Source organism: Arvicola amphibius, chromosome 6 (genome assembly GCF_903992535.2).
Source record: "Arvicola amphibius chromosome 6, mArvAmp1.2, whole genome shotgun sequence".
NCBI lineage: Eukaryota > Metazoa > Chordata > Mammalia > Rodentia > Cricetidae > Arvicola > Arvicola amphibius.
Window position 1 is genome coordinate 116,207,135 of NC_052052.2, and position 27,308 is coordinate 116,234,442.

Genomic DNA, 27,308 nt, shown 5'->3' on the forward strand with positions numbered 1-27,308 from the left:
ATTTGATATAAAGCTAGTGTGCATTCCACAAGTGGGGGGACTCTACAAAGGGTGGCTGGAGCCTGTCCTGCGTGGGAGTGGCTCTGCTCCCCAGCCTGGCCTGGGCAGATAGCGTGGGGCAACACCCACGTGCAGCTTGTCTGCTTTGCCTAGAAAGAATGGGTCCTTAGTCACACCCACAAAGAACTCTCACCCTTTTCTGGCTGATTGCCCTGGTCTCCGTGGGAAGCTGGGACTTTAGCATGCTTTCAAAAACACGATAAATGAAATCCCCCACCTTACCAATGAAAATAACTTGTTGAAACACATTAAATTATTTTAAAAATATATCAATTTTTATGTAGTATCCAGACTTCTCCCTCCTTCCCAGTGCTCCCCCCCCCCCCCAAAAAAAAAAATTGAGGAGCTAGGGATCAAATCCAGGGCCTCTGCATGAAAGACAAGCACTCTACCAACTGCATCATCTCCAGCCCATCTTGTCTAGCTTTTAAACCACATGAGGTACTAAGTGTAGTGGTAGCACCAGCCATAGGTTAGGGTGGATCTCAGAGGCCTTCTGAGCTATCTGCCAGATTCCACATGGGGAATGAAGAAGCGAGGCAGAGCCATGGTAGTACCGGCCTGAAATCCCACCCTTGTGAGGTAAGGCTAGGAGGATCTGGAGTAAACACCAGGAAATAGCCTGGGAGGTGACTTGGTGGGATAAACACATTTTTGCTTGTCAAACTTGACAACCTAAGTTCCTCCCCCCCCCCCCCCCCAACTTTAGGACCTGTGTAGTTAAAGGAGAAAACAGACTCCTCAAGGTTGTCACCCCCCCCTCCCCTCCGTGATTTTAAAACTTCCACTAACAAGCAGAGCACCAGATCAGGCAGAGCTAGGGTCAAGAGGTTTGGCCTGATTTAACTCTGACGCTAGAAGCCACAAAGCAGTCCAGATGGAGAGTGTCCTGTGTCTAGCAGACGCTAGAACCAACCATTAGGGACAGGAAGTAGGAGTCTGGAGACACTGGTTTATTAGGGGAAAGAGTAAAATAAAGACATAAATAAGCTGGGGGTGGTGGCAAAGGCTTGGAATCTCAGCACTCAGGAGGTAGAAGTAGGACGATCATGAGTAAGAATTTGAGGATATCCTGGGATACAAGAACCTTTGTCTGAATAAGCAGGCAAAATTAAGCTGAGTTTGGAGTTCTGGAAAATGACAGCTATTATTATTGATGCCCTGAGGAGGTAGTTTCCTGAATGTGGTCCCAGGATCCCTGAGCACAAGGAATTCAGAAGGTCAATAATTACTTTAAACAGTACTAAGGTGTTATTTGCGTTCTTTTTTTCTTTATTTGTATTTTATGTATGTGTTTGCCTGCATGTATGTGTACCACATGTGTGCAGTGCCAGAAGAGGCCAGAAGAGGGCAATGGATCCCCTAGAACTGGGATCCCATCTGGGTGCTGAGGTAGAACCTGGGTTAAATGCTCTTAACTGCTGACTCAACTCTCCGGTTACTTATTTTACTAATTGTTTTTATTGGATGTGTGGGCATGTGTGCCATGGTGCTTGTGCAGAGGTTAGAGAGCAGCCTGTGGGAATGGGTTTTATTCTGCTGCTATGGGCTGTAGGGATGGAATTTAGGCAACTCAAGACTTCAGGCTGTGAGAGAAGAACCTTTATCCACTGATATCCACTGAGCCACCCTGCCAAACCCAACTAATTTTTTATTTTGTTCTCTCTCTCTCTCTCTCTCTCTCTCTCTCTCTCTTTCTTTCTTCCTTTCTTCTTTCTTTCTTTTTTTCTTTCTTTCTTTCTTTTTTTTTTTCTTTCTTTCTTTTTTTTTTTTTTCTTTTTTTTCGAGACAGGGTTTCTCAGTAGCTGTGGAGCCAGTCCTAGAACTCGCTCTGTAGACCAGGTTGACCTCAAACTCACAGAGATTTGCCTGCCTCTTTCTCCCAAGTGCTGGGATTAAAGGCATGTACTATCACCACCCAGCTAGCTTTTATTAATTTAGTTGCCCAGGAATGTATGGGGGAGTTTGCTAGGGACTACATGGTACACACTTGTCTCTCCCCACAGGTCAAATATAGAAGTAGCTGCCTTGCATTTAGCTGGATATCAGGTTGATTTGCAAGATGTGAAGCAAAATGTCATTATTCCCCACATATTTTTGTTTGAGAAATATGACCACGTGAATTAAAATAATGTTGTTTCTGTTACCATGTAACAAATTCATTATTAAAATGTAAGTATTTATCTTGCTCTTGGGTTTACTCTCTCATATAATAAATGTTTATTACAGTACTTTGGGAATATTCAAAAACTGTTAAGTGTTTAAAGGGCTCCTGAAACCAAAATGCCCAAGGGCTGGTCATATGACTATCCAGAGGCCGAGTTTAAGGACGAGGAAAGCATGGCTGGGAATTGCTTCCGGAAGAGGCAGGAGCCATGTTGGATACTAGTGCCCTCCTGTGGGCCTCAGCAGGATCCCTGCTTTGTGATGTGTGATTCCCCAGAGGAATGCCCTGAATGTTCGTCCATAGAGTCTGACCAGTAAATCCAGCTGTTTTCCGGATCTTGTCCAGGATTTAAGCCCCACCCAGAGCACCAAGCCATTGAAATTTCAGAGTCTTGCTGATGAGAGTTTTTCAAAACTGTTGTTCAGAGCAATGAAAACATTTCCTGCCCTGGATTGGAATGCAGTCTCTGTTTGCATGCTCATTATCATGTTAACTGGGCCACCCTCACCGGGTCTTTAAAGCAGTGACATAATTTCTAGAACACGATTTTAGTGATTATTGAATTAATTGTGATTCATAAAGATGGCTAAGTAAATCACTTATGATTAAATATAAATAATCTAGATAGGCAGTGCATGCCTTTAATCCCAGCACTTTGGAGGCAGAGGCAGGCCGATCTCAGTGAGTTTGAGGCCAGCCTGGTCTATAAAGGGAGTTCCAGGTGGGCACAGCAGCATGCCTGTGACCTCAGCACACAGAGGCAAAGGCAGGATTCCTGGGTCTTGCATTTCTAGCCTAATCAGCAAACCCCAGGTTCAAGGACAGACACTGTCTCAGGAAATAAGGGGGGAGGGGCTGATTAAACAAGTCAACCTGACATAGACCCCTGGCTTTCACATGCATCTGTCTGCACACACAAGTCCACATAGAAACATGCATATACACGTACACACAGAAACATGTTGTATGCTATTATCCCAGTGTGCACTCATGCATGAACACACATGTTCATGGGCAGCGTTGCTACCTCCCAGGACTTTAATGGACTATTGTCTGAAACTGTTCAGTTTGCTCCAAACACCAAGATTCTGGCCCAGGGAGAGAGAAGGATAGCTGAATCTATCCTAAGCCCTGATCACCCACCCAGTGCTAGCCTGGGACTGTGATTTCTAGATGAAAAAGCACCTGCTTCTCTTTTTCCCCACGCTTCCCAGTGGTTGAGCAGTGACTGTGGTTGAATCTCAGAACCCAAAAGAGTATTAATTCCAGTAGGGGCTGAAATGCAATTGGCTGATTATAGTGTCCAACTTATAATTGAAGCCAAATCATTTTCTGATACTTTTTTTTATTATTAAATGAGGCATACTGGTGCAAGTCTGTAATCCTGGCCCTCCAGGAGGCACCATATCCATCTTGGGCTGCACAGTGAGTCCAGAGACAGTCTGGATTAAAGAGTAAGCCCTGACTTTAAAACCCAAAATAAAGACTTGTTATTGCTAATATTTTTAGTAATCCAGTGGTTAATTGTATTTACTTTTTTAAAATATTTATTTATTATGTATACAATATTCTGTTTGTGTGTATGTCTGCAGGCCAGAAGAGGGCACCAGACCTCATTACAGATGGTTGTGAGCCACCATGTAGTTGCTGGGAATTGAACTCAGGACCTTTGGAAGAGCAGGCAGTGCTCTTAACCACTGAGCCATCTCTCCAGCCCTGTATTTACTTTTTTTTAGCACATTAATATTATTATTTTGAACCAGGGTCTCATGCTGCCCAAACTGGCCTTGAACTCCCAATGTGTCTGCCAAGGATGACCGTGAATTCTTGATCCTCCTGCCTCTGAGTGCTAGTATTACAGGTATGCACGGCCGTACCTACTTTATGTAGTGTTATGGTTTGAACCTAGGGCTTCATGCATGCTAAGCAAGCATTCTACAATTGAACATGTATTCCCAGCCTCGTGTGTATGTGTGTGTGTGTACATACATGTACATGCAATAGTCCAGTGTTAAGATCCATTATTTATTCATTCTACCAATTTATTATTATTATTATTACTACTACTACTACTACTATTATTATTATTATTGTTATTGTTATTGACAGGGTCTCTCCTGGAACTCACTCTGTAGACCAGATTGGCTTGTAACTCACAGAGATCCTGCCTGCCTCTGCCGCCCAAGTGCTGACATTAAAGGTGTCTGCCCAGTTTTAACTAATTTCTTTATATGCCAGGCACTGTGTGAGGCTTATTACAGACTGAAATTAAGACCAGTGTTCCATGCTCACAGTGTGGGGTCATGAGGGAGGTGACATTCGGCCAATAATCACACCATTGCCACATGCTGAGTGCTCCGAGGTAAAAGTTCAGGGTGGGAACAGACGGAAGCAGGGCCCAGGCTAATGGAGAGCTCCGGAAATGTTCCCCAGCACAGCTGCAGACACAAGATGGTAGAGGTTGGTGTAGGAGGAAGGGTCACGGTTAGGATGGGGAGATACTGGTCCTTGTGAGATGCAGTGAAGAGCCAGGAATGGGAGCTTCGAATGTTCTGGGCAGGGGCTGACTGCAGTCCATAGCGCTTGTAACTCAGACCTCTTGGGTCCTAGCTGACAGACCTCCATGCTTTTCACTTGGAGTTCATGAACTTTACACTGCCCCTGGGGTGTCTTTACTGCCCCTCCAGGCTCTTAGCTGCCATGCTACAGCCTGCCTCTCTGTGGACTCTATCTCCTGCCTTCTTTCCCTCTGGACCCATTCCATGCAGGCCTTTTAAAATATTTTATCTTATTAAATATTATTATTGTCTGTTTGTATGTATGTGATGTGCATGTGTAAATGTGGGAATGCAATTACTACTGAATACATGGAGGTAAGAGGGCAAAGGAGTCCATTCTCTCCTGTTGTGGGCTCCAGGGATCAAAATCAGATCACCAGGCTTGCGTGGCAAATACTTTCACCTCAATGGCCCCAGGTAGCTATTGGCATTTCCTTTCTGCCTGGAAGGCACACGTGCTGTCTCCCAGAGATGCCCCACTCTGCCACTAACTCCCAGCTCTCGTGTAACTTTGCCCATTCCTGGAGGCATGCTGGAAGATGTAAGCCAATGTCTGCTCTCCAGATGTAACACCTATACAACACCAAAGAAACGATTCCACCCACGTTAGGCTTAGTGACCCAACCGATTTTAGGGTTTGCTTGCAGAAGCATGGGTGACTCAAAACAGTCGTTAAAATGCCCTCCTCTGCATGGGTGATGACTTGCAGAATTTGCATCCCTGGAGCTCCCTGCACAACTTCAGAATTGTTTAGTATTTACATAAGCGGGGGGGGGGGGGGGGGGGGGAGTCTTGTTAGTCTTGTAAGTTTCGTGAACTTGCTGAACCTTGTAAGTTTTGAGGAGTCTGTTTCCTCTGGATTGGAGCATTTCATTTGGGAGGAGATAACTATATAACAGTATCTCCTAAATCTGCTCTGTCAGCCAACTTGTTCCTTTGCTTATGGCCTGGCTGAGCACCATGGGGACAGGGTTTTTCTGTCATATGACAGCCATTTCTCAACACTCAGGTGTGTGTGTGTGTGTGTGTGTGTGGACACAGCGAGTGCTGTGGAGTCAACCAATGCACAGGTGACTGCCGGGACACTTTTACTTTTTCACCTTAGTCTATAAAACAGAGGGGAGCCACACGACATTTCCAAGTAAGTTACTACACCAGAGTGTAGGGAACAGATGGCTGTACATGCCAGTTAATGCTTAGACAACACAACATTGGTATGGATACCTAGCATGGTTAAGAATGGCTAATGATATGGGAAGGGGTGTGAGGCAATAAGAATGGCTTACCCTGGATGTCTGAAAACCGCAAAGTAAATAGTGATGTAAACTGTAATATAACCATTCCTGATAGAGTGCAGCTGTTATGTTGGCTTTGTATAAATACGGCTTTGAGGTCAGGGCCATGTGTCTTCACCAACCTGTATGTCTGTCTGTAGCCCAGTGTGTTCAGTGTGGCTTGTCAGGTTTGTATGTATGCTTATGCCTGCCAGTGTGTGGCTCATGTGTGCCTGGGTACCTGCAGGAGTTTCCTGCCTAGTGGTCTGTGTGGTGGTCCCTTGTTTGGAGTGATTAAAGTTGTTACGTTTCCCTGTGGCTGCCTGGTCTCCTGTGACCCTGCTCCTTGCCCAGCAGAGGTCAATGTCAGATTTCTCCTCCATCCCTCCTCCATCCGCTGTTGAACCTGGAGCTTACTAGGTGACCAGACTGGCTGGCTCAGGATCTCTCCGAACCCTCCTGTCCCTGCCTCTCAGAGATGCTGTTACTGGTGCAGGCTTTTCGTTAGGTGGTAAGGATCTACATTCAGGTTCTCATGACTACAAGGCAAGCACTGCACTGGCTGAGCCATCTCCCCAGCCTCTGGTATCATTTTCTTCAACAAATAGTGTAGCATAGGATACAAAGAAGCAGAGAGAACCTGTAACATTTCAAAGAGACTTCAGAGAATTTAATCCTGGTTGGAGCCTGATTAAAACAATATGGTCCACACAAAGACTGCTCCAGACAAACTCTTGTTTTCTTTTTCCTTCTTGCTGTGTTAAGGATCAAACGCAGGGCCTCACAGGTTAAGTGCTCAAAATGCTGGCAGGTGGGATACTCAAGTGTCTAGGATTTCATTAAAGTAAATAAAATAAAATAGCAGTGCATAGTGGCCTATCACCTATATTCCCAGCACTCAGGAGGTGGAGGCAGGAGGATTGCTGCAAGTTATAAAGCTAGCCTCTGGGCTACGTGAGATCTCTTCTCAAAAAAAATCAAAAACCAAACAAATAACAACCACCTCCAAAGAGCCCCCGGCCCTTAAAGCAAAACAAAAAACTCCAAAGAAAAAAAGTTAGAACAGGTGTGGCAGGACTGGGAGAAAATAAGAACCACAGTGTGCTAGGAATCGTGGAGTTATTGTTTGCTGGATGTGTGTGTTCTGAAGAAGGGGGCAGTTTGTTTGAAAACTCCCCTAAAAAGTGGTGTTATACAAAATTTTCTAAAAACTATTCTGCCTCCCCTCTAGGAAGAGGATCAGAGGGTGGAGAGGAGGGAGGTGAATTCCAGGGCTAGAGATCTATTGCCAGGGTCAAGATGAGGGGGTGTGGTGAGGTGAGGTCAAAGGTTGGAGCAAGGCTGGAAGCAGAAGGCTTGTTGGTACCTTGTGCATTTGAGATTCCCCTGGGAGGGGGCTCAGGCAGGAGCTGGGTGGTCCAGAGTTGCAAAGCAGGAAACACACCGCCAAGGGTGCATCTGCTGACTTGAGTAGAAGCTGAGTTTGTCTTTTTCAGATCTTAGTCAGGTGCTCATTACCCCGCCATGCCGTCTTAGCGCCACCTTTCTCCTTCCCTCCTTCCTGTCTCATTAGCTTTTGTTTTCTACAGATTTCTAAGCTCTATGTGTTGGGGCCACAGTGAGGCATGGTACGCAGTGTGATCTGCCTCTTACGATGCTCACAGCCACACCACTGCTCAAAGCACTTGGTTCTCAGGCCCCAGATGGCGACTTAACCGCCTTCAGGCGGATTTATTTTCCTTCCTCCTTCTCTGTATTTTTTTTTTTTTTTTTTGGTTTTTTTTCGAGACAGGGTTTCTCTGCAGCTTTAGAGCCTGTCCTGGAGCTAGCTCCTGTAGACCAGGCTGGTCTCGAACTCACAGAGATCCGCCTGCCTCTGCCTCCCGAGTGCTGGGATTAAAGGCGTGCGCCACCACCGCCCGGCTCCTTCCTCCCTCTCTCTCTCTCTCTCTCTCTCTCTCTCTCTCTCTCTCTCTCTCTCTCTCTCTCTCTCTCTCTCTCTCTCTCTCTCTCTCTCTCTCCGTCCTGTTTCAAACACATAAAGAGGCGAGCGGCACTGTGACTGATGGACTCCACACCACGGCAGTAACATTGATGTCTGCTAACATTTTCCACCGTTCATTCCCAGGCAGGGTGCATGATCTCCAGGCTTGTTTCATTGCACTGAAGGATCCAGAATAAACGGTGATCTTTATGACATGTCCGCAGCAAATCACTCCTGTGTACCTGCTCCTGAGGATGGCTCTGTTGGAAGTGGGAGCCAGTCAGGTGCATGGGGAGGCGGTGGTTGAGCGAGGCCCCTATTAAAAGCTGGTTAATTTGACTGTGATTGGGCACAGCTTTTAATCTCAGCACTTGGGAGGCAGAGGAAGGGAGAGGCGGGCAGATCTCTTGGGTTTGAGGCCAGCTTGGTCTACAGAGTTCCAGGGAGAGAGACCCGGGAGCTAGGGGGAGGAGAGGGAGAGAAAGATGAGCTAGTGGGTGGGAAATGATGAACCATCTTCCCAGAAACTGCTTGAGGAGCAGTTTGTATAGGAGGTGCACGATAGAACCTGGTGGGTCCCTTCTCACGGGTTGTACATCAAAGACAGCAGTGATTACTGTTGCAAAAGATCGTGGTTTCCTCCCTATCTTTCATCTTCCTATGCTCCATGGCACATATGTTGGGGTCAGAGGAGGAGGAGGGTGGTTTCTCACCCTCCACATTGTATGAGGCGGGGTCTCTTTGTTGTGCACCACTGTGCATACCAGGCTAGCTGGCCTCGAGCTTCTGGGGTTCTGTCTCTGCTTCCCATTTCCACATGGGGGTTACAGACATGCTGCTACCACACTTGGCTTTTCATGGGTTCTGGGGATCTGGATGCAGGTTTTCAGGCTTGTGTGGCAAATTCTTCATTCACTGGGCCATCTACCCAGTGACCCTCCCCTTACTTCCCTTATTCTTAGCTTTTAAAAGGTTTATTTTATTCTTAGGGGTGTGCGCGCGCGCGCGTGTATGTGTGTGTGTGTGTGTGTGTGTGTACTAGTGAGTGCAGTTGCCCTCAGAGTCCAGAAGAGGGCATTGGATCCACTGGAGTTACAGGTAGTTATGAGCTGCCTGACATGGGTTCTGGGAACCAAACTCTGGCCCTCCACATGATCAGTATGTGCTCTTAACCAGCTGAGCCATCTCTCCAGCCCCATGTATAACTCCCAATATGTTATTTGGAAGACAGATTAGGAACGGCTGTCCAAATAAGGACCAGGGTCAGCTAATGTTCAGTATGGAGGTGGTATACTAAGAGAAGATGAGATCGGGATTTTGAATATTTTTATTTTTTTCTTTTGTTTTTAAAGGTGATCCTCCTCCCTCAGCCTTCCAAATACTGGGGATACAAGAGTGAGCTACCATACTCAGCTTGAGAAATCAGATTTTGATAGTCAGCTTCAAAGTCCTAAAATACAACCCCAGAACGTTCTCTTATATAACCATATACTGTGTCCACTCTTAACCAAATCAGTAATTCCCTACCACCAAGTTATGTGCAAGCAACTTTAAAATTCTCGAATATCACCAAAGCTGCCCTTCAGCTAAAACTTCTTTAAGTCAGGGACTCAAAACAACCTCACATGACATTTTCTGTGTCTCCCCCTTTGTTTGCACGCTGCTTAAAGACCCATGGCCTTTTGTCCTGTAGAATGTTCTAGGCCTGCATCCCACTATTTCTTTGTCCTAAAGTCTAATTTGCTATTCCAGTCAGGCATTTCCTGGAAATGGCTACTGGTTTCTATTTTGAAAATATTCAGGTTAAACTTTTTAACCCTTTAGAAGACACATGTAGTTTTGTTTTAGAATTAATTTGGGGGGACCGAGGAGATAGTTCAGTGGCTGAGTGCTTACCCAGCATGCATGAGACACTAGGTTCAAGTGCCACTGCACAATAAAATAATAAAATAAAATAGTAAAATTAATTTGGGAACTAGTAATACATCGAGAGGTCCATTCTTAAGAACTTTTAATGCAATGATAAATGAAGTTTTGACTAAGCTGGTGGCCAGAGATCCTTCTGCTGTCACAGGAGTGACCCCTCAAAAGAGACACCAAGTTAGAGGCAGGAGCTGCCATGTCCAGCTTTTGATGTGGTGCTTGGGATCTGAACTCTGGCCCTCTTGTTTGCACAGCAGGCATTTTGCCCCTGAGCCCTCTTCTGAGCTCTTCGTATATCTCCTCCTCCATCTATTATAACTCTTGATGGTTTTGTTTTATTATTTTGAGACATGGTCTCGTGCTATAGTCTAGACTGTCCTGGACTCTACTGTGCAGTCTAGACCATCCTCAAATTTATGGCAATACTCATACCTTAGGATCCCAAGTGCTTGAGCCACCATGGCTGGCTGGCTGCTGCTGCTGCTGCTGCTGCTGCTGCTGCTGCTGCTGCTGCTGCTGCTGCTGCTGCTGCTTCTTCTTCTTCTTCTTCTTCTTCTTCTTCTTCTTCTTCTTCTTCTTCTTCTTCTTCTTCTTCTCCTCCTTTTTCTTCTTTGTTTTGTTTTTTATTACAGTTTTAATGATAGAATTCATGTGTAGAAAAATCCATAGTGCTTCCCCATTTTTGAGTCAGAGTATCAGGTAGCCCAAGTTGGTATCTAGCTTACTATATACCTGAGGCTGACCTTGAACTCCTGTGTCTACCTCCTTAGTGCTAGGATTACACCTGTCAAAAATCTACCTTTGATGTGATCTGGGCCTGTGGGATGACTCAGCCTGTGGACTCTTGCCATCAAGATTGATGGTCTGAGTTTGATTCTTGGAGCCACATGATGGGGGGAGAAAACTGACCCCTGAAAACTGTCCTTTGAGCTCCACAGGCATGGTACACGGGAGCCCACTCTCTAATAAATAAAATAAATAAAGCGTTTGCCAAGGAAGGCGTGGTGACGCACTGCTGTGATCCTAGCACGCAGGAGGCTGAGGCAGGAGGAACTTGAGAATATCCGGGGGAGACTCTGTCTCAAGAACAAAATGAAAATAAAAACGCACAATTCAGTGACTTTTACTTAGTCTGTTCAGAGAATCGTGGAGCCACTAGGGATATCTAGTTCTAGAATGTTTTCATCAGCTCCAAGGCAAATCCTTTGTCTAGAAATCACTTCCTATTTTCTTCCTTATATCCCTCTACTTTCTCTATGGGTGTCCCTTTCTGGACATTTCAGAAAAATGGATTGTCTACTCTTCGGCTGGTAACTTTACCGTGTAGAACAGTGTTTTCAGAATTCATCTATGCAGTAGTATGTATCTGAAATTTACTCTTTTGTATGGATAGTTTGCTAGATAATTTTGACACAAACTAAGAGTTACCTGGGGAGAGGGAATCTCAGTTGAGGAATTGTCTCCATCAGACTGGACTCTGGGCCTGTCTGTGAGGCATTTTCTTGATTAGTGATTGATATGAAATGGCCCAGTGTAAGGCTGTATAAGAAGTAAACTGAGCGAGCCATGGGGAGGAAGCCAGTAAATGCTGTTTTTTCATGGTTTCTGCTTTAGTTCCTGCCTCCGGGTTTCTGCTGAGAGCTCTTGCCCTGATTTCCCTCAAGGCCTGACTGTGGTCTGAACTGTGACCTCTACCTATAAGCCAATAAACTCTTTCCTCCTATGGTAGTTTGAATGTAACTGGCCACCACAATCTCTTAGGGAGTGGCACTATTAGGAGAGGTATGACTTTATTGGAGGGACGATGGCCTTGTTGGAGGAAGTGTGTCACTGGGGGGGGCGGCTTTGAGGTTTTCTATGCTCTGGATACCATGCAGTGTCTCAGTAGACTTCCTATTGCCTGAAAGATAGAGAAATCTCAGCTATTTCTCCAGCACCATGTCTGTCTGAGTGCTGCCATGCTCCCGGCTATGATGATAATGAACTGAACGTCTGAAACTATAAGCTGCCACCCCAATTAAATGTTTTCCTTTATAAGAGTTGCTGTGGCCATGGTGTCTCTTCACAGCAATAAAAACTCTAACTAAGACACTTTCCCAAGTTGCTTTGGTTATGATGTTTATTACTTAGCTAGGACATCCTTACCACCATATTAATTAATTTATTTGAAACTTTTGAGACAGAGTTTCATGTACCCCAGATTGTCCTTGAACTCAGTATGTAGTGAGGGATAACCTTGAAGTCCTAATTCTCCTGCTTCACCTTCCAGGTGATGAGATGGCAGGCATTAAAGCAGAAGCAAAACTCTCTATGGAACAAAGAAGATGGGTGAGAGGCAAGAGGATGGTGGGGCTTCCGGGGTGATGTGCTCAAAGTACGTTACGTAGATGCTGGAAGTAGCCTTAGGTGACCTGTATAAAAAGTGATAAAAAAAAGAAGAGGCTTTTTTCACCAGCTGTGTTTTCTGTTGGGAGTGAGGCTCCTGGAAAGGCACGAAGCAGAAAGCATCAAGTGTGGAACCCTTGACCCCTCGATGTTGAAGCTAGAATTAAGGAGCTCTTGTAGTAACAGGCTCCTGGTGTCTACACCCAAGAGCTAAGGAAACATGCAACTCTCCCTAGAGATGAGGTCTTGAACAGGGCTTTCTTCCCTGGTTTTCTAGAGGTGATTGAGGTAATCTCTCAATCTCCTCTCTCTCTCTCTCTCTCTCTCACTCTCTCTCTCTCTCTCTCTCTCTCTCTCTCAGATTAATGTGTTTTACCTTATGTGTCTGAACATTTTGTCTTCATGTATGTGTGTGTATCACATGACTGCCTGGTGTCTGTGGAGGTGAGCAGGCATCAGCTCCCCCCCTCCCCCGTCCCTGAAACTGGACTTAAGATGGTTGTGAGTCACTGTGTGGGTTCTGGGAAACAAACTCAGATCCTTTGGAAGAGTAGGCAGTGCCCTTAACCGCTGGGTCATTCCTCCAGTGTCTAGTCATCTTTTCTTTGACAGCTAAAATGTAAAGACCTTGACTCTTGGACTTTTCGTTTTCATTCTGTGGCCCAGGTTGGGTGACACTGTGCTGGTCTTGACCTCACAGCACCCCTCCTGCCGCATCCTCCCTAGTGCTGGGTTTACAGAGATGCACTCCCATGCCTGGCTGAAAACCATCTGTAAGTGTCGGAAGGTCATCCTCAGTAGGGGTTCTCACAGAAGAGATGAGCAAGCAATCCAACATCATTAGACATGAACTGGGTTAGGTTGAAGCAAAAACAAAAGAAAACAAAACCAAATGGTGACTGTAACCCGGGGCTGTCCCTGTCTTTATTTGGTAATCCCTTTCTTTCTATTTCTAATTTAAGTTAGAGCCATTTTCTCTGGCTCATGGATTAATGGAAAACACTTGCAATCTGGAGTCCTGGAAGTATTCTGCTCTTCTAGTGTCTGGTCTCAATCAAGTGAGGAGCTGATTTCATGTTTCTCTCAAGCCGAGAGTGAAGAGGATGCTCCACTCACCTCAGAAGATTTAATAAATCTTCAGAGCAAAGACTGCTTCAGACTGGAAGGAGTGGTAACTGGAGTTTTCAGGGTAAAAGCCAGGGCGTTGGCAGCCACAATTGGTGGGACTTGGCCACCTGTTTTAATAGACCAGTAATGGCAGACAACAAAGTGGGGTTTTAGAAGAGGAGCAGGTAAAGGGAATGGTGACTCCAAGTCGGGCTACTGGCTAGAGCTTTGGGCTTCAATATGGAAGGAATTAGGGCAAGAAGTAGGCATAGTCTCCTTGATGATTGTCTCATCTCTGGATACTTGAAGGTGGTCCTGAAGAAGAACTGACTGCTTGAGGGGACAGAACATCCCTCAGGAGAGCTCACTCCACTCCAGGTTGCAGCCTCACCTCGTGGTTAACTGTCCTCATCTGGGAGGGCGGGGGCTGTGTTGAGATGTCCCGTTCTGGGAACTGCAGGTTTAGGACAGGACCTCTGTCTCTGTGCTTTGAGCCTTGAAAGGTAATGGGATGGGTTATGTAGCAGAGTCAAGCAGGAATCTGAGCCAAAGTAAAGGAGTCAGACATAAAATGAAGACGAGGATGGTGGCTTTCATTCTGCTTTGAATTACCGTGTGGGCCAAGTGAGGAAGAGTCAGTGCTTTTGGGCAGAAGGGGTCGAGTGCCCAGACTTACCTCTGAAATCAATTTCCACCTCTCTTGTAAATAGATCCAGTTATTTCCTGGACTTGTTTTTCCAACTTTTTTCTTTTCATAGGCCCTTCCCATTTTCCAGCTTTTTCTGTCTGAAAACATGGAAATTCCTCCCCCTCCTGCCCCCCACCCCCAAGCAACGTCCACCTTTATTTATCCTTGGGGTCCCTAAACTAAGCAGCTACAGAAAAAACAGAAAGTCGTCTGGGTATGCCTCCTGCAGATGTGGGCGGTTGCTTCACCCAGTGGCTGTGTGAACATGTAAGTTAGGGGCTTGCCAGTTCTCCATTACATATGTGTGAATAGCAGAATTGTAGTGGGAGGCCCATTACATTAAACTTTTACAAATGTGCACAGCCATAGGAAAGGACCTCACACTCAGCACACGCTCTAGACATGTTTGTTCCCTTCTCATTATTTATCCTAAATTATCTTAGCATAAATTCCCACGGCCTCCCACCCAGGGAGTTTTGCTTTTTTTAAGTTTCATTGTCTGCCCTGTGCGACTATTTGTGTTACTCCAGCCCTCTGTTTCTTATTTGTGTCTACCTCAAGTGTTCTAACCACACCATGCTGGAGAAGTCCTCGCCCCCAGGGTTCTAGGCTGCCTTGGGGGCTGCCACGAATTACATTTAAGCCGAGAAAGATGCATGTCCTCTCTCTTCTCCTCTGTGGATGTCTGTGGAACCTGACACCGATTTCTGTGCACTGACCATCAGCATATAGACAGCCCTCAGAGATTCTCGAAGTCTGTGTGTTCACCTGATGATGGAAAAGAGACAAGAAACGCTTTTATAACAGGAAGCACTCTTCCATTCCAAGTGGTTCTGACCACCTCCTCTGCAGTTGAGTTGCAACCATTAGACCTAAGAGGTTCCAGCTGTTATCCTTGTAGGATGTGTGTGTGTGTGTGTGTGTGTGTGTGTGTGTGTGTGTGTAATATCTAGGGCAATATCTGCATCCATCAACACACTTGGAAATGATGATTTTCAGTGAATTAGTTTTTACTCCATCATACAAAGTCATCAAGTATCTTATTTAGACAATATTTTGTTAATTTGAGTTAAGATATCACAGGGATTTCTAGGCCAAGAGTCTGCGCTGCAGCCATCCCAAAAAGTTGAACCATTCATCCACCCGAATGAAAGAGATTAATAATGCTAAAAGGTAGAGAAAGGGATTTACTCAATGTGGCCACACTGGGAGGAGGGACAGATAAAGGGGTGTGGAGGTCCTCAGTCCACCTTCTAGGTGCTGGTGTCAGCTTTAGATTTCAACAGAGGAAGAATTAGAGTAGGAAGCAGGAGTTTTGTAATTTTCAACAGTCCTGGTATAGGTGCGATCTTGTGCTCACGGTATTCTCTGGTTCTGTGATGTGGTCCAGGTCCTTATGAAGTAGTCACTCTGACTTCTACCAGATAGATGCTCACTCCTGCTTGAGAGCACAGCCTTACCATCATAGCTACCCTCCTCTGGGTGCAGGGCCCTGTCCTGAGAGGGTCTGCTGTTGTGGAAATCCAGAGAGCTGCAAGAGGAAAGATGAAGGATATTGACTTGCTCTCCTTCCCTTCAGACATAGTACAGACACATGAAGGCACAGAGGCCAGGCTTTCATCCATTAAGTTACTTGGCTGTAACTAAGTGATTGTTTCAATAATAATATAACATTATTAATTATTATTCTGTAATTCAGATGGGCTTTCTCAGAAACATACTCAAAGTAGGGTATTTGATGTTTTGTTGTTTGCTTTTTAAAGATCTTTATGCACACATGCATGTTTCTATGAATGAATGTGGACAAATGCCTGCCATGCAGACATGAAGTCAGGACAACTTCAAGTATGGGACCTCACCTTCCAGCTTGTTTGAGATAGGTCTCTTGTAGGCTAGCCGCACAGAGAACTTCCAGATTTTTCCATCTCCCTCCCTGTAGGAGTGCCTATGTGGCAAGCGCTTTACCCGAGGCCATCTCCTAGCCCTATTTTGGGTTAAGACAGGGTCTCAGGTAGCTTGTGTTAGTCTAGAACTCTCTATGTAGCTGAAGCTGGCTTTGAACTTCTGCTTCTCCTCTGTTTACCTCCCAAATGCTGGGATTACAGGTATATATCCCCACACCTGTTTTGGTAGTGCTGGAGTTTAAAGCCAGGGCTTGGAGCATGCTGGGTAAACTATTCTACCCACTGAACTATTTCCCCAGACCCCCATGTAACTTTTGAAAACAACACAGATATGGTGAACACAACATTGGTGTCGTCTGCACAATGTCTTCATGAATAATGCTTTCTTTCTAGACTCGAGCAGTGCTGGGTTGACACTGGTCGGGGTGTCTTCTGATTGACTTTAGTTACTAGGTATTGCTTTTGCGACAACCTTCTGCTCATTAGCCCAAGGCAAGTGGCATACATGCCTGACCACCCCACCACCACCCCGGTGTGGGCAGCTGGGAGGGCAGCCTGGGAGGGATGGAGTGCAGGGCAGGGGTGCAGGCCACTTGTTTGGTTTTGCTTGTGCGGCTTGTGAGTTGGGTGTCATGGCCCCAAGGTTTATTGCAAGACCAACGTCAAAGATCTTTTCTTTTTGTTTTCTTTAGGGGAGTTTTATGGTTTCAGGCTTACATTTTTAAGTCTTTAATCTATTTCCAGTTAGTTTTTATGGGTGCCATAAAATAAGGGTCCGTTTTCATTCTCATATATGGGCCTATCTAATTCTCCCAGCTCTGCTCATTGAAGAGAATGCCCTGTCTCCATGGTGTGTTCTTGGCAGGCTTGGGAGACCTTAGTTGACTGTATGTTTAGTGTTATTCCTCACCCTTCCTCCCTCCCCATCCCTGTTCATTCTCTGTGTCCCTTTATTAGGAAGTTTAATGGTGCTGGTCATTGCACACACACACTATATATATATTGTATTTCAATGCTTTTGTGGGTCTGTTATACCCATTGAAGCTGAAAAATAAAACATAATCAGAGATAATAGTCCAAGCGCATCTCCTGACCGATCTTCAGCGTTGGCTTATCTAATGAAACCACTTAACCCTGGTTTCTAAACTTTAGCCTAATCCTGTTAGTTACTGTTGTCATGAAGCAGTTTCCTCTGGGGCTGACATGGCCCTTGCCTTTATTGAGCAAGAACACCTAACCCGGCCAAAAAAACTAAGTGAAACAATCCAGGGATCGTTTAACCACAAAGAGGCTGCTAACATTTTCTTGTAGAAGGAATCATTTCTTCAGTCTATCACTGCCCTATCTGAACTGAATAAACATTTCTTTCTCTTTGCTTTATTTTTAAAAAGATTTATCTTGATGGGTGCTGGTGGTGCATGCCTTTAATCCCAACATTGGGAGGTAGAAGCAGGCAAATCTCTGAGTTCGAGGCCAACCTGGTTTACAGAGGAAGTTCCAGGGTAGGCAGGGCTGCACAAAGAAACCCTTTTCTTTCTTTTTTTTATTTGTTTATTTATTATGTATAGAATATTCAGACCCCATTACATATGGTTGTGAGCCACCATGTGGTTGCTGGGAATTGACTCAGGACCTTTGGAAGAGCAGGCAGTGCTCTGAGCCATCGCTCCAGCCCCCAAGAAACCCTTTTCTTGAAAAACAAAACAAAACAAAGCAAAAGATTTATCTTTAGCCTGGAATGGCAATAGAGAACTTTAATCCCATCGCTTAGGAGACAGAGGTAGGTGGCTCTCTCTCTGAGTTCCAGCCCACCCTAAGGTACATAGTGAGTTCTAGACAAGCTGAAGCTACATGGTGAGGTCCTGTCTCAAAAAATTATTTTTTATTATTTTTAGTTGTGTTTATGAGCATGTATCTGTATATGGACATGAACACATGAGTTGTGGTGCCTCTGGAATTCAGAGGTGCCAGATCCCCCTGGAACTGGAGTTACAGGTAGTTATAGATCCTGGAACTAAAACTTTGGTCCTCTGGCAGAGCGGTGTGTACTCTTAACCACCAAGCCATGTCTCCAGTCTGTTTGTTATTATTTTTAAATATAGAACACTTCACAAATCATCAAGTCCTCTCTGGGCCATGCTAATATCTGTATCATCCCAGTTTTAGTGTGTGTTCTGCCGAAGTGAGCACGCTATAAAAGAGTTTATCTTTAATTAAACGCTATAAAAAGTTTATTTTTAATTAAGCACTATAAAAAGTATATTTTTAATTAAACGCTCCTTTTGTTTTGTTGTTTCATTTTGTTTTCTGTGTGTGTGTGTGCGCGCTCCACAGCACACATGGAGATCAGAGGACAACCTGCAGGAAGGAGCCTGTTCTTTCCTTCCACCTTGTGTTCTGCCGATGGAGCTCAGGTCATTAAGCTTGGCAGCAGGTGCCTTTACCCACCGAGTCCTCCTCTCACCTGCCCATGAATAAATTTTTATTTATGTGTCCCCAGGAAAAAAATCACACAGCAGTTATCTCTTTGAACAAACAAAGCTTAGTATAGAAAAGTTTCAAAGATTAAAACCTAAGGTAGAGTGAACTCCCACATACCCGTTACCCAACTTCAACAAATACCAGCCTGTGACTAATCTTGCTTCAATAATAGCCCCAGATGTTTGTCACAGTCCTTTGCTATCCAAACTGGGTTATTTTAAAGAATATCTTACACTTTTTATTTCCTTGTGGATATTTTGGAATGTATCTCAAAATATTCTTAAAAAAAAAAAAAAAAAGAAAAAGAAAAAGAACAGTTCCAGGACAGCTACGGCTGGAAACCCTGTCTCAAAAAACGAAAACACAAAAACAAAAAGATCCAAGAAAATCACATTGATGAAATACTGGTTCTGTCTGTCTTGTCTGTCTGTCTGTCTGTCTCTCTATCTTTCTGCCATCTACCTTATCTCAAACAAGATCTGGCTGTGTAGCTTGGCTGTCCTGGAACTTGCTAGGTAGCCCAGGCTGTCATTGAATTCAAAGAGACCTAGCTAGGATTAAAGGTATACATCAACACATCTGATTTTTTTTTCTTTTTTTCTTTTCAGTTGTCTGGCTTAAATCAGAATCTAGCCAAATTGTGTTTCAAGTATATACATCCTCCTTTAGACTTTTCCTTTTAAGGACAGGTCTCCTGTAGCACAAACTGTCCCTATGTAGCAAAGGATCACCCTGATCTTCCTGATTCCAGGACCCAGTCATTGGGATTACCATACCAGGTTTATGCAGTTCTGGGAACCCTATAAATGGAGACTCACCATGTGGGTTCCCTTGCGAGCTCTGAGGGACTGCAGGGCGGCTATTCTCTGGTCTGTATGATTCAGTGGAGCTCACTCCAGGCGTTTTCAAAGCAGCTTGCCTGCACAGATCTTTACTGTTCTTAGCTGCTGGTCCCTGCTCCACATCCTGGAGGAAGTCAGGAAGGGAGGGGACACAGGCACCAGGCAATATATAAGCTTTGGAGCTATGGTAGTGACCAAGATGGACACAGTCGTTGACCCCTTGCTGCTGCCTGCTTAGGATAGGGACCTGCAAACTGAGCTTAAGCAGGAGGCAGAGATAGAGATCAGAGTGGGGGAGGAGTGAAGTTTAAAGAGGGGCCTGTGAAAGGAGCCTGTCCTGGATGGGGGAGGGGGATCTCTGAGGAGCCGCCTGAAGGACAGGATGAGCCGACTGGTCAGCACAGGGAGCACTGGGCCTGCAGGGTAGGAGCCAGTACAGACAGGGAGTCAGAAAGGCAAAGGAACCTAACTGGTGACTCAGGCCTGTAATCACGTCCTTTGGGAAGTGGAGGCAGGATGATCAGGAGTTCAAAGTCATCTTTGGCTACATATTTAATTTCAAGTTAGCGTGGGATACACGAAACCCTCTCCAACAACCAAAAGAAAGACATTTGGGAGGTCCCAAGTATCCCTGTTGCTACAGGTGAGAGGATGGAGCCATGGCCGGCTGCACGGATTCCCACTGGGTGGGGAGTTTAGTTTCAGGAGGAGACATTGTTCTACCAAGCTGGCTATTCGTTGGCATATTAATAAAAAAATAAATTTCGTGGGAGAAGCTCAAAGTTGGGAATCATCTGAGACCAGGCCAGTTAGCTGCTTAGCATCTCTCTGAACTTAGCTTTCTTTCTCACAGATGGCTGAGCTGAAGGTCAAACTGGCTGAAGAAATAGCTTTCTCAGTAATAATCCTAAGGAGAATTATGTGATCTTGGCCTCAAGTAGTTCCCCGGTTTCACGGTTCCCGCATGAAATTTGATTTCTAAGGCCGGCATGCCTTGTGAAAATAGAATCATTCCAGTGCCCAGATTCCAAAGAATAGATGGTACCGGGAGCTTTGGACGACTTGAATTCCTCTGGAAAATAGCCTCATAGAAGGGAGCTGCCTGTATGTGGCCTCCATGGGATCGCTTCTCACCAGCAGCCAGTCAAGGCCAACTCCTGGCGTCTGCTCCAGAAAGTGAGCTGTTTCCCACGCTCCCCCATCACACTGCAGTTGGGACGTTTGTGCTGGGGGAGGCTCGAAGTTGAGAACTGGGCTGCAAGAGGCACCTTGCCTGACTGCCATTTCTGCAGTCAGGGTTTTCTAGAAAAGTCTTACTGTTGCCAAGATGGAAAATATGTCATTTAAGGAGTTAATAGCCCATGACATTTATAAAGAGAGATGGCTTGGGGGCTGGGGATGTAGCTCAGTAGGGAGAAGGCTTGCCTGGCATTCACAGAACCCTGGGTTCCATTCCCTGGAACAATATAACCTGGATGTGGTAGTGTATACCTCCCACACACTGGGGAGTAGAGGCAGGAGGATCAAAAGCTCAAAGCCTGGAGACTGGGAGCAGAGCTTCCGCACACAAATGAGAAGCCCTGGAGTCAATTCCCAGCACTGCAATAAATAAATAAGTCTATAGATGGATCAATTAGTTAAAAATACATGATGCTAGCCGGGCGATGGTGGCGCACACCTTTAATCCCAGCACTTGGGAGGCAGAGGCAGGCGGATCTCTGTGAGTTCGAGACCAGCCTGGTCTATAAGAGCTAGTTCCAGGACAGGCTCCAAAGCCACAGAGAAACCCTGACTCGAAAAGCCAAAAAAAAAAAAAAAAAAAAAAAAAAAAAAAAATACATGATACCACCCGGCCTGGTCTACACATTGCTGGCAACTAAATCCAAGGTCTTCTGCAGCCGGGCAGACATCCTTACACCTTGGAGTCAAGATCTTTGGGTCAGAATTCCAGTGATACCAATTACATAGGGTGACTCTGGACAAGTTAATTACTTAATTTTCCCACTACAGAAACATGGATGTCAGTGACACCCAGTCTTCTAATGTTTGCCCAAGGATTAGAGGTGGCTTGCAATGTGGTGAACTTTAACACCTGTTAGCTGGTGTTCTCAGCTCTGAGCTAGTCACACCGGTTAGAGACACTACCGTAGGCCACGCGGATTTACTTCTTAACACATTCATTTGCCACCACCTGTGTTATCCTTCCCCTGGGCTGGGGAAGTTGGGGCTGTATCCAGCACATTCTGGGGCTCGCCTTGGTTAAAGCACAGTCCCCGTGTGGAAGGCTTACTGCCTCTCCTGACTTAATTAGTCATTTGCATAATGCTGGCAGTCAACAAGCCGGCCATCATCTTTGTCAGGAGGACACAGGGGGCTCTTGAGAAGTTGGCGACACCCGCCCATACCGTGACAATAGGCGCCCTACAGTCGTGTCCTAGGGTTCCTGGATATTCCCTCTGCCACATGTCTAGATGTGTACCTGGTAACAGCAGCTAAAGGAAGGGAAGACTTAATGGCTCTAGTGAGCTTTCGTTCTATCATATCAAGAAAGGCACTCGCGGAGCCTCGGGAAGCTGCTCAGTCTGTGATGGGAGCAGGTGGCAGAGGCCGATTGCATGGTGGCAGACGATTGCGCAGAGAGAAAGGCGGAAGCTGGGGCAAAGGTCTGTTCCGAGTGATCTACTTCCATCAGCCGGGCTCCGTTACTCACGGTTCCACAAGCGCTCCAGATAGTACCGTCGGGGTTGTTTTAAAATCAAACCCTAACGCTCCCCTTGAGGCGTTCGTTGCTGTGTTCCCTCTGTAACCACACTCGGTTCCCTACAGGTCACCACCAATGGCATCATCGCCATGAGTGAACCCCCAGCCAGAGAATCCCACCCTGGAACCTTTCCTCCCAGCTTCGGCTCAGTGGCGCCTTTCCTGGCTGACTTGGACACAACGGATGGCCTGGGGAACGTGTATTATCGAGAAGACTTATCCCCCTCCATCATTCAGATGGCAGCAGAGTATGTCCAGAGAGGCTTCCCAGACGTCACTTTCCAGCCCACTAGTGTGGTGGTTGTCACTTGGGAATCCATGGCCCCCTATGGAGGGCCCAGCGGGAGCCCTGCCCAGGAAGGCAAGGTAAGTGCACCCTAAATGGAGATGTAGGTTTCTGGTGTTTTGGCTTCTGGTGTCTTTGGACTTCTGGTCTGTGCTTGTTCCGATGGACAACATCATGCTTATGCTGTTGCTCGGACAGGAAGTCTAGAGGAAAAATCCAGTAAGTTTTTATTGCAGGTCAGCAGCCTCCAGATACTTCTCTATAGGGCTGTCTGAATCTGTTTCTGTGAGTATCCACTGTTGAGAAAGCCAGTTATTTGAGGGGATTGCTTCATGGCAAACATAACGTCTGGGAAGTGGTATTCCTTGTGTGTTCCTTCCTTAATTGAGAAAGAATGGGAAGATAGCTTCTAATTATGTAGAGAATTATTAATATGCTAGGTTCTGATATCAGGTACTCATGAGCAGAGTAAAGAAAAGTCCTCTAGTAAGGAAGCCATCTTAATAATTCTTATCAGAACAACTGTCCAAACGCTTAGCTATATCTCCTCTTATCACTGTCCCCCAGTAGGACACATGGCATCCCACAGAACACACTTTGGAGAAGTCTGTGACATGTCTGCATATCACACAAGGCTTTGCAAAGCAGGAAGATTGCCTGGCACAAGAATATTGAACTCTTGCCTGATTCCTGGGTCTAACCCATTAAACCTTCATGTAACCCCTCCAGCAGTTGTGCCAAACACTTGTGTTTGCCTTGAGCATGCCTTTTCTTTCATTCTGGTATGTTTTTTTTTTCCTTTTTTTTTTTTTTTTTTTTTTTTTTTTGGTTTTTCGAGACAGGGTTTCTCTGCAGCTTTTTTTTTTTTTTAGAGCCTGTCCTGGAACTAGCTCTTGTAGACCAGGCTGGCCTCGAACTCAGAGATCCGCCTGCCTCTGCCTCCCGAGTGCTGGGATTAAAGGCGTGAGCCACCACCGCCCGGCTCATTCTGGTATGTTTTTAACCCACAATATCATGCACACACTGTCAGTTGTCCTTGCGATGATCTCCTGCGTGGATGCTCAGGTCCTCCCATGAAGCCTTGACCAGAAAGGGCCTCCTCTGTCCCCACCCTACACAACATTTATACTTCCTCATTTGACCTACATGTAGTACTCTGCATGCACCTCTGTTACAGTGTCTGTCCTCAGGTTAGGCTGTGTTTTGTCCATATGTAGACTATACATTCTCTGTTGTAAGAGAATGAGGTGGGATACTGCCGCCTCTCCACCGTCTTGGCTACCGGGAGCCCAGTGGACTGCGTGCTTTGAGAGTGTGGTTGTATTGCTAGGTAACTGACTGCTAATTCATCTTCACAGAGAAACACGTTCCAGGCTGTTCTTGCCTCCTCAAATTCCAGCTCCTATGCCATTTTCCTCTATCCTGAAGATGGTCTACAGTTCTTTACAACATTCTCGAAGAAGGATGAGAGCCAGGTGCCTGCCATGGTTGGTTTCAGCCAAGGTTTAGTGGGATTTCTATGGAGCAGCAATGGATACTATACCATATTTGCCAATGACAGAGAATCGATTGAAAATTTGGCCAAGTATGCATATTCCTTACTTGTTTTTCTTTATTAGAAAATAATTATTTTTATAATATGATTGTATATTGTTTTACCCAGCAGAATGTACTAGGTATTATGTTACCTAAGAATGTTCTAGTAGATTTAATTTTTATATAGAGATATTTAAAAAATGAAATAGTATTTTTTTTCCTGATGAACTTTAGGGGATATATTCAGCACAAAGAGATGTTTTGTTTGTTTGCTTTAATTTTTATTTATGTGTATGAGTGTTTCGCACCATATGTCTGTGTCCACATCTATGAAGTACCTATGGAAAATAGAAGAGGGTACTGGATCCCCGGGATTAAAGTTACAAATCGTTCTGAGCTACCACATGGGTGCTGGGGATTGGACCCAGACTCTGGAGGAATAACCAATGTTCTTAACTCCTAAGCCATCTCTCCAGCCCCAGTAGTTTGTTGATTCAAGTGCACCTTCACGAAAAATTGTCTCTCCCATGTCTCCTATGAGTCTGAAGTCAGAAATGAAGGCAGTTCAAACCCGTCTCCTGCTAGGAACCTAAACTGAGGGATTTTCCACCACGCAGATGCAGGGACAGTCTTTACTGTGCTCATACTCGGTGAAGTCTCATGGTAACACTGCTCTAGGTTTGACAGAAGAGAGGAATAGCCAAGATTAGTGTTTTTGTTTTGCTGCCCCTCACCCCCACCCCAAGACTGAGTTGTCTGTGTAACCCAAGTGCCTGGAACTCACTATGTAGACCAGATTGGCCTTGAACTCAGAGATCCACCTGCCTCGTCTCCCAAATGCTGGGATTAAAGGTGTGTGCCACCACCGCTTGACATAGTACTTCTCACCTTTTAAAACATATGATTTAGAGGTGTGTGTGTGTGTGTGTGTGTGCATTTCAGTGCTGAGGATTGAATGTAGAGTCTTGTGCATGCTAGGCAATCACTTTTACCATTGAGCTACATCCCTAACACTTAATTTTCGTATAGTGACTGTGTTTCATAACTGGCTTGGAAAAAATCCCTCAAAATTTAACAGCTGACTCTTCCCAAATGTTTTATATAATTTCTGAAAGAATACTTCTGATCACAGAGAACTCTATGGTCATGCTCCTGGGACATAAACCAACTGTATTTTCTCTGTGTATACAAATATGTTAGCTGGTCATGGTGGCACATGCCTTTGTTCTCAGCGCTCAGGAGACAGAGCAGGTAGATATCTGAATTTGGTCTACAGACTGAGTTCTAAGACAACAGGGGATACAAAGAGAAACCCTATCTCAAAAAACAAAACAGAACAAAATAAAAAAAACAAACAAATGAACAAGCAAAAACAAATATGTTTTACTCTGTGCAATGGAAAGATAATAGTGGGGAAATGAATCTCTAGTCTACCTTAGTTCATGAGATGGGGTATAGTATGAGCTGGTGACATCGACAGTCCTTGGTGACCTGGGCTGGCTCTAGGGGGTAAGCTCTTCATGGTATGGTGTCTATTTAGATTCAAGCTCACTAAATAGTCCCTGCCTGTTTGAGCTCTGTAATGACCACACACGGCAGCTGCTGCTCTCCAGGACACTAGCCCTCACTGAGGGTAGACACATGGCATGGGTTTCAGGTGGATACAGGTCACCTGAGCTTTTTCTGCCCACTTGGTCAGTGGGGTCTAATTGTGCAGCTGTGGCCTGTTCTCAAGCTGTCTTCCTTGCCTTTAGGAGCAGCAATGCTGGACACCAGGGTGTGTGGGTGTTTGAGATCGGGAGTCCCGCTACTGCCAAGGGTGTGGTGCCAGCAGATGTGAACCTAGACCTGGATGACGAAGGAGCAGACTACGAGGATGAAGAATACGACCTGGCAACCTCTCGCCTGGGCCTGGAGGATGTGCCCACCCTACCCTTTCCTTCCCACAGTCCAGGAAGGGAACATACTAACCCACACGATGCGCCCAGGGTCCTTTCTCCTAGCTATGAGGCTACAGAGAGACCCCATGGAATCCCCTCTGAGAGAACCAGGTCTTTCCAATTGCCAGTGGAGAGGTTCCCCCAACAGCACCCCCAGGTCATTGATGTGGATGAAGTAGAGGAAACAGGAATTGGTAAGACATCTGTTTTACTGTTCGGAACCTTTCTTGCCTGCTTGGGTTTCTAGATAGGAGTTGGCTCATGTAGGTTGGGTCATGTGTTGATGAGGTGACTTTGTGGGGAGCAGACGGCCTGGGGGAGCAGGAACTGAATGCTCACACTGAAGATCAGCTGATGCATAGGTCTAATGGCTTCTGAGTGGCCCTGTGATCTTTTAGGATTAGAACGTTGGTTCTAGACACAGTGGATAGTGTGGGTATGCCTCATTTCAAGATTCTTCATAATGTATTCTGTTTTCAAGAGAGTCGGGGTCAGAGAAAGATGGTTCAGTAGTAGGTAAAGGTGCTGATGTCCTAATTTTGATCTCCTGGAGGTCACATAGTAGAAGAGGAATGATTCCCCCAAGCTGTCCTCTGACTGCCATACGCGCGCCCCCCCCCCCCCCCAACACAAATAAACGTATTTTCAAGACAGGGTTTCATTTATGTAGCTTTGGATGGCCTGGGACTTAACATAGACTAAACTGGCCTTGAATTCATGAAGATTCTACTGCCTCTGCTTCCCAGGTGCTAGGATTAAAGCCATGCACTATCGTAATCGGGCTAATAATTTTTTTGTTTTAAAATGTCATTGCTAGGTGCTGTTTGCCAAACACTATAGAAGCTGAGGCAGGAGGATCAGTGTTTCTAGGTACATAATAAGTTCCACGCTAGCCTGAGATGCAGTAAGATCCTGTCTCAAAACCCAAAAGGGAACTGCCGTGCAGTAATGGTGCATACCTTTAATCCTAGAACTTGGGAGGCAGAGAGGCAGGTGGACCTCTGAGTTCAAGGTCAGCCTGGGCTACAGAGCAAGTTCCAGGACAGACTCCAAAGCTACTCAGAGAAATTCTGTCTCAGAAAACCAAGAGAGAGAAAAAACAGAGAGAGAAGGAGGGAGACTTTTAGAATATTTTGAAACTCAAGTTTCTTATTTGTGACTTCTGAGATGTATTCACCCACCTGAAAAAACATTCTAGAAGTTCCTTTGGCTCTTTATGCAACTTTTCTTCCACATTTTCCCCTCTTGGTTTTGAAATTCAAACAGTTGATTATTTTTCCTTCTGTCAGTTGCAGAGTTGCTTTCTAAAGAACACACACACACATACACACACACACACACACACACACACACACACACACACAAATACACCAGATCCCCTTAAAAGGTTTTTTTTCTCCTCCTACTACTACT

At 45.4% G+C, this 27,308-nt stretch overlaps 1 protein-coding gene across 1 annotated transcript in view; it reads left to right on the top strand.

Annotated features, from left to right (window-relative positions):
• Nid1 (nidogen 1) overlaps nt 1-27,308 on the top strand; it is a 79,851-nt gene that overhangs the window by 1,028 nt on the left and 51,515 nt on the right. The window contains exons 2-4 of the mRNA XM_038335214.1: nt 22,200-22,499; nt 23,778-24,004; nt 25,710-26,089. Coding sequence (XP_038191142.1) covers nt 22,200-22,499; nt 23,778-24,004; nt 25,710-26,089 — 907 coding nt within the window. The remainder of the gene's footprint in view (nt 1-22,199; nt 22,500-23,777; nt 24,005-25,709; nt 26,090-27,308) is intronic.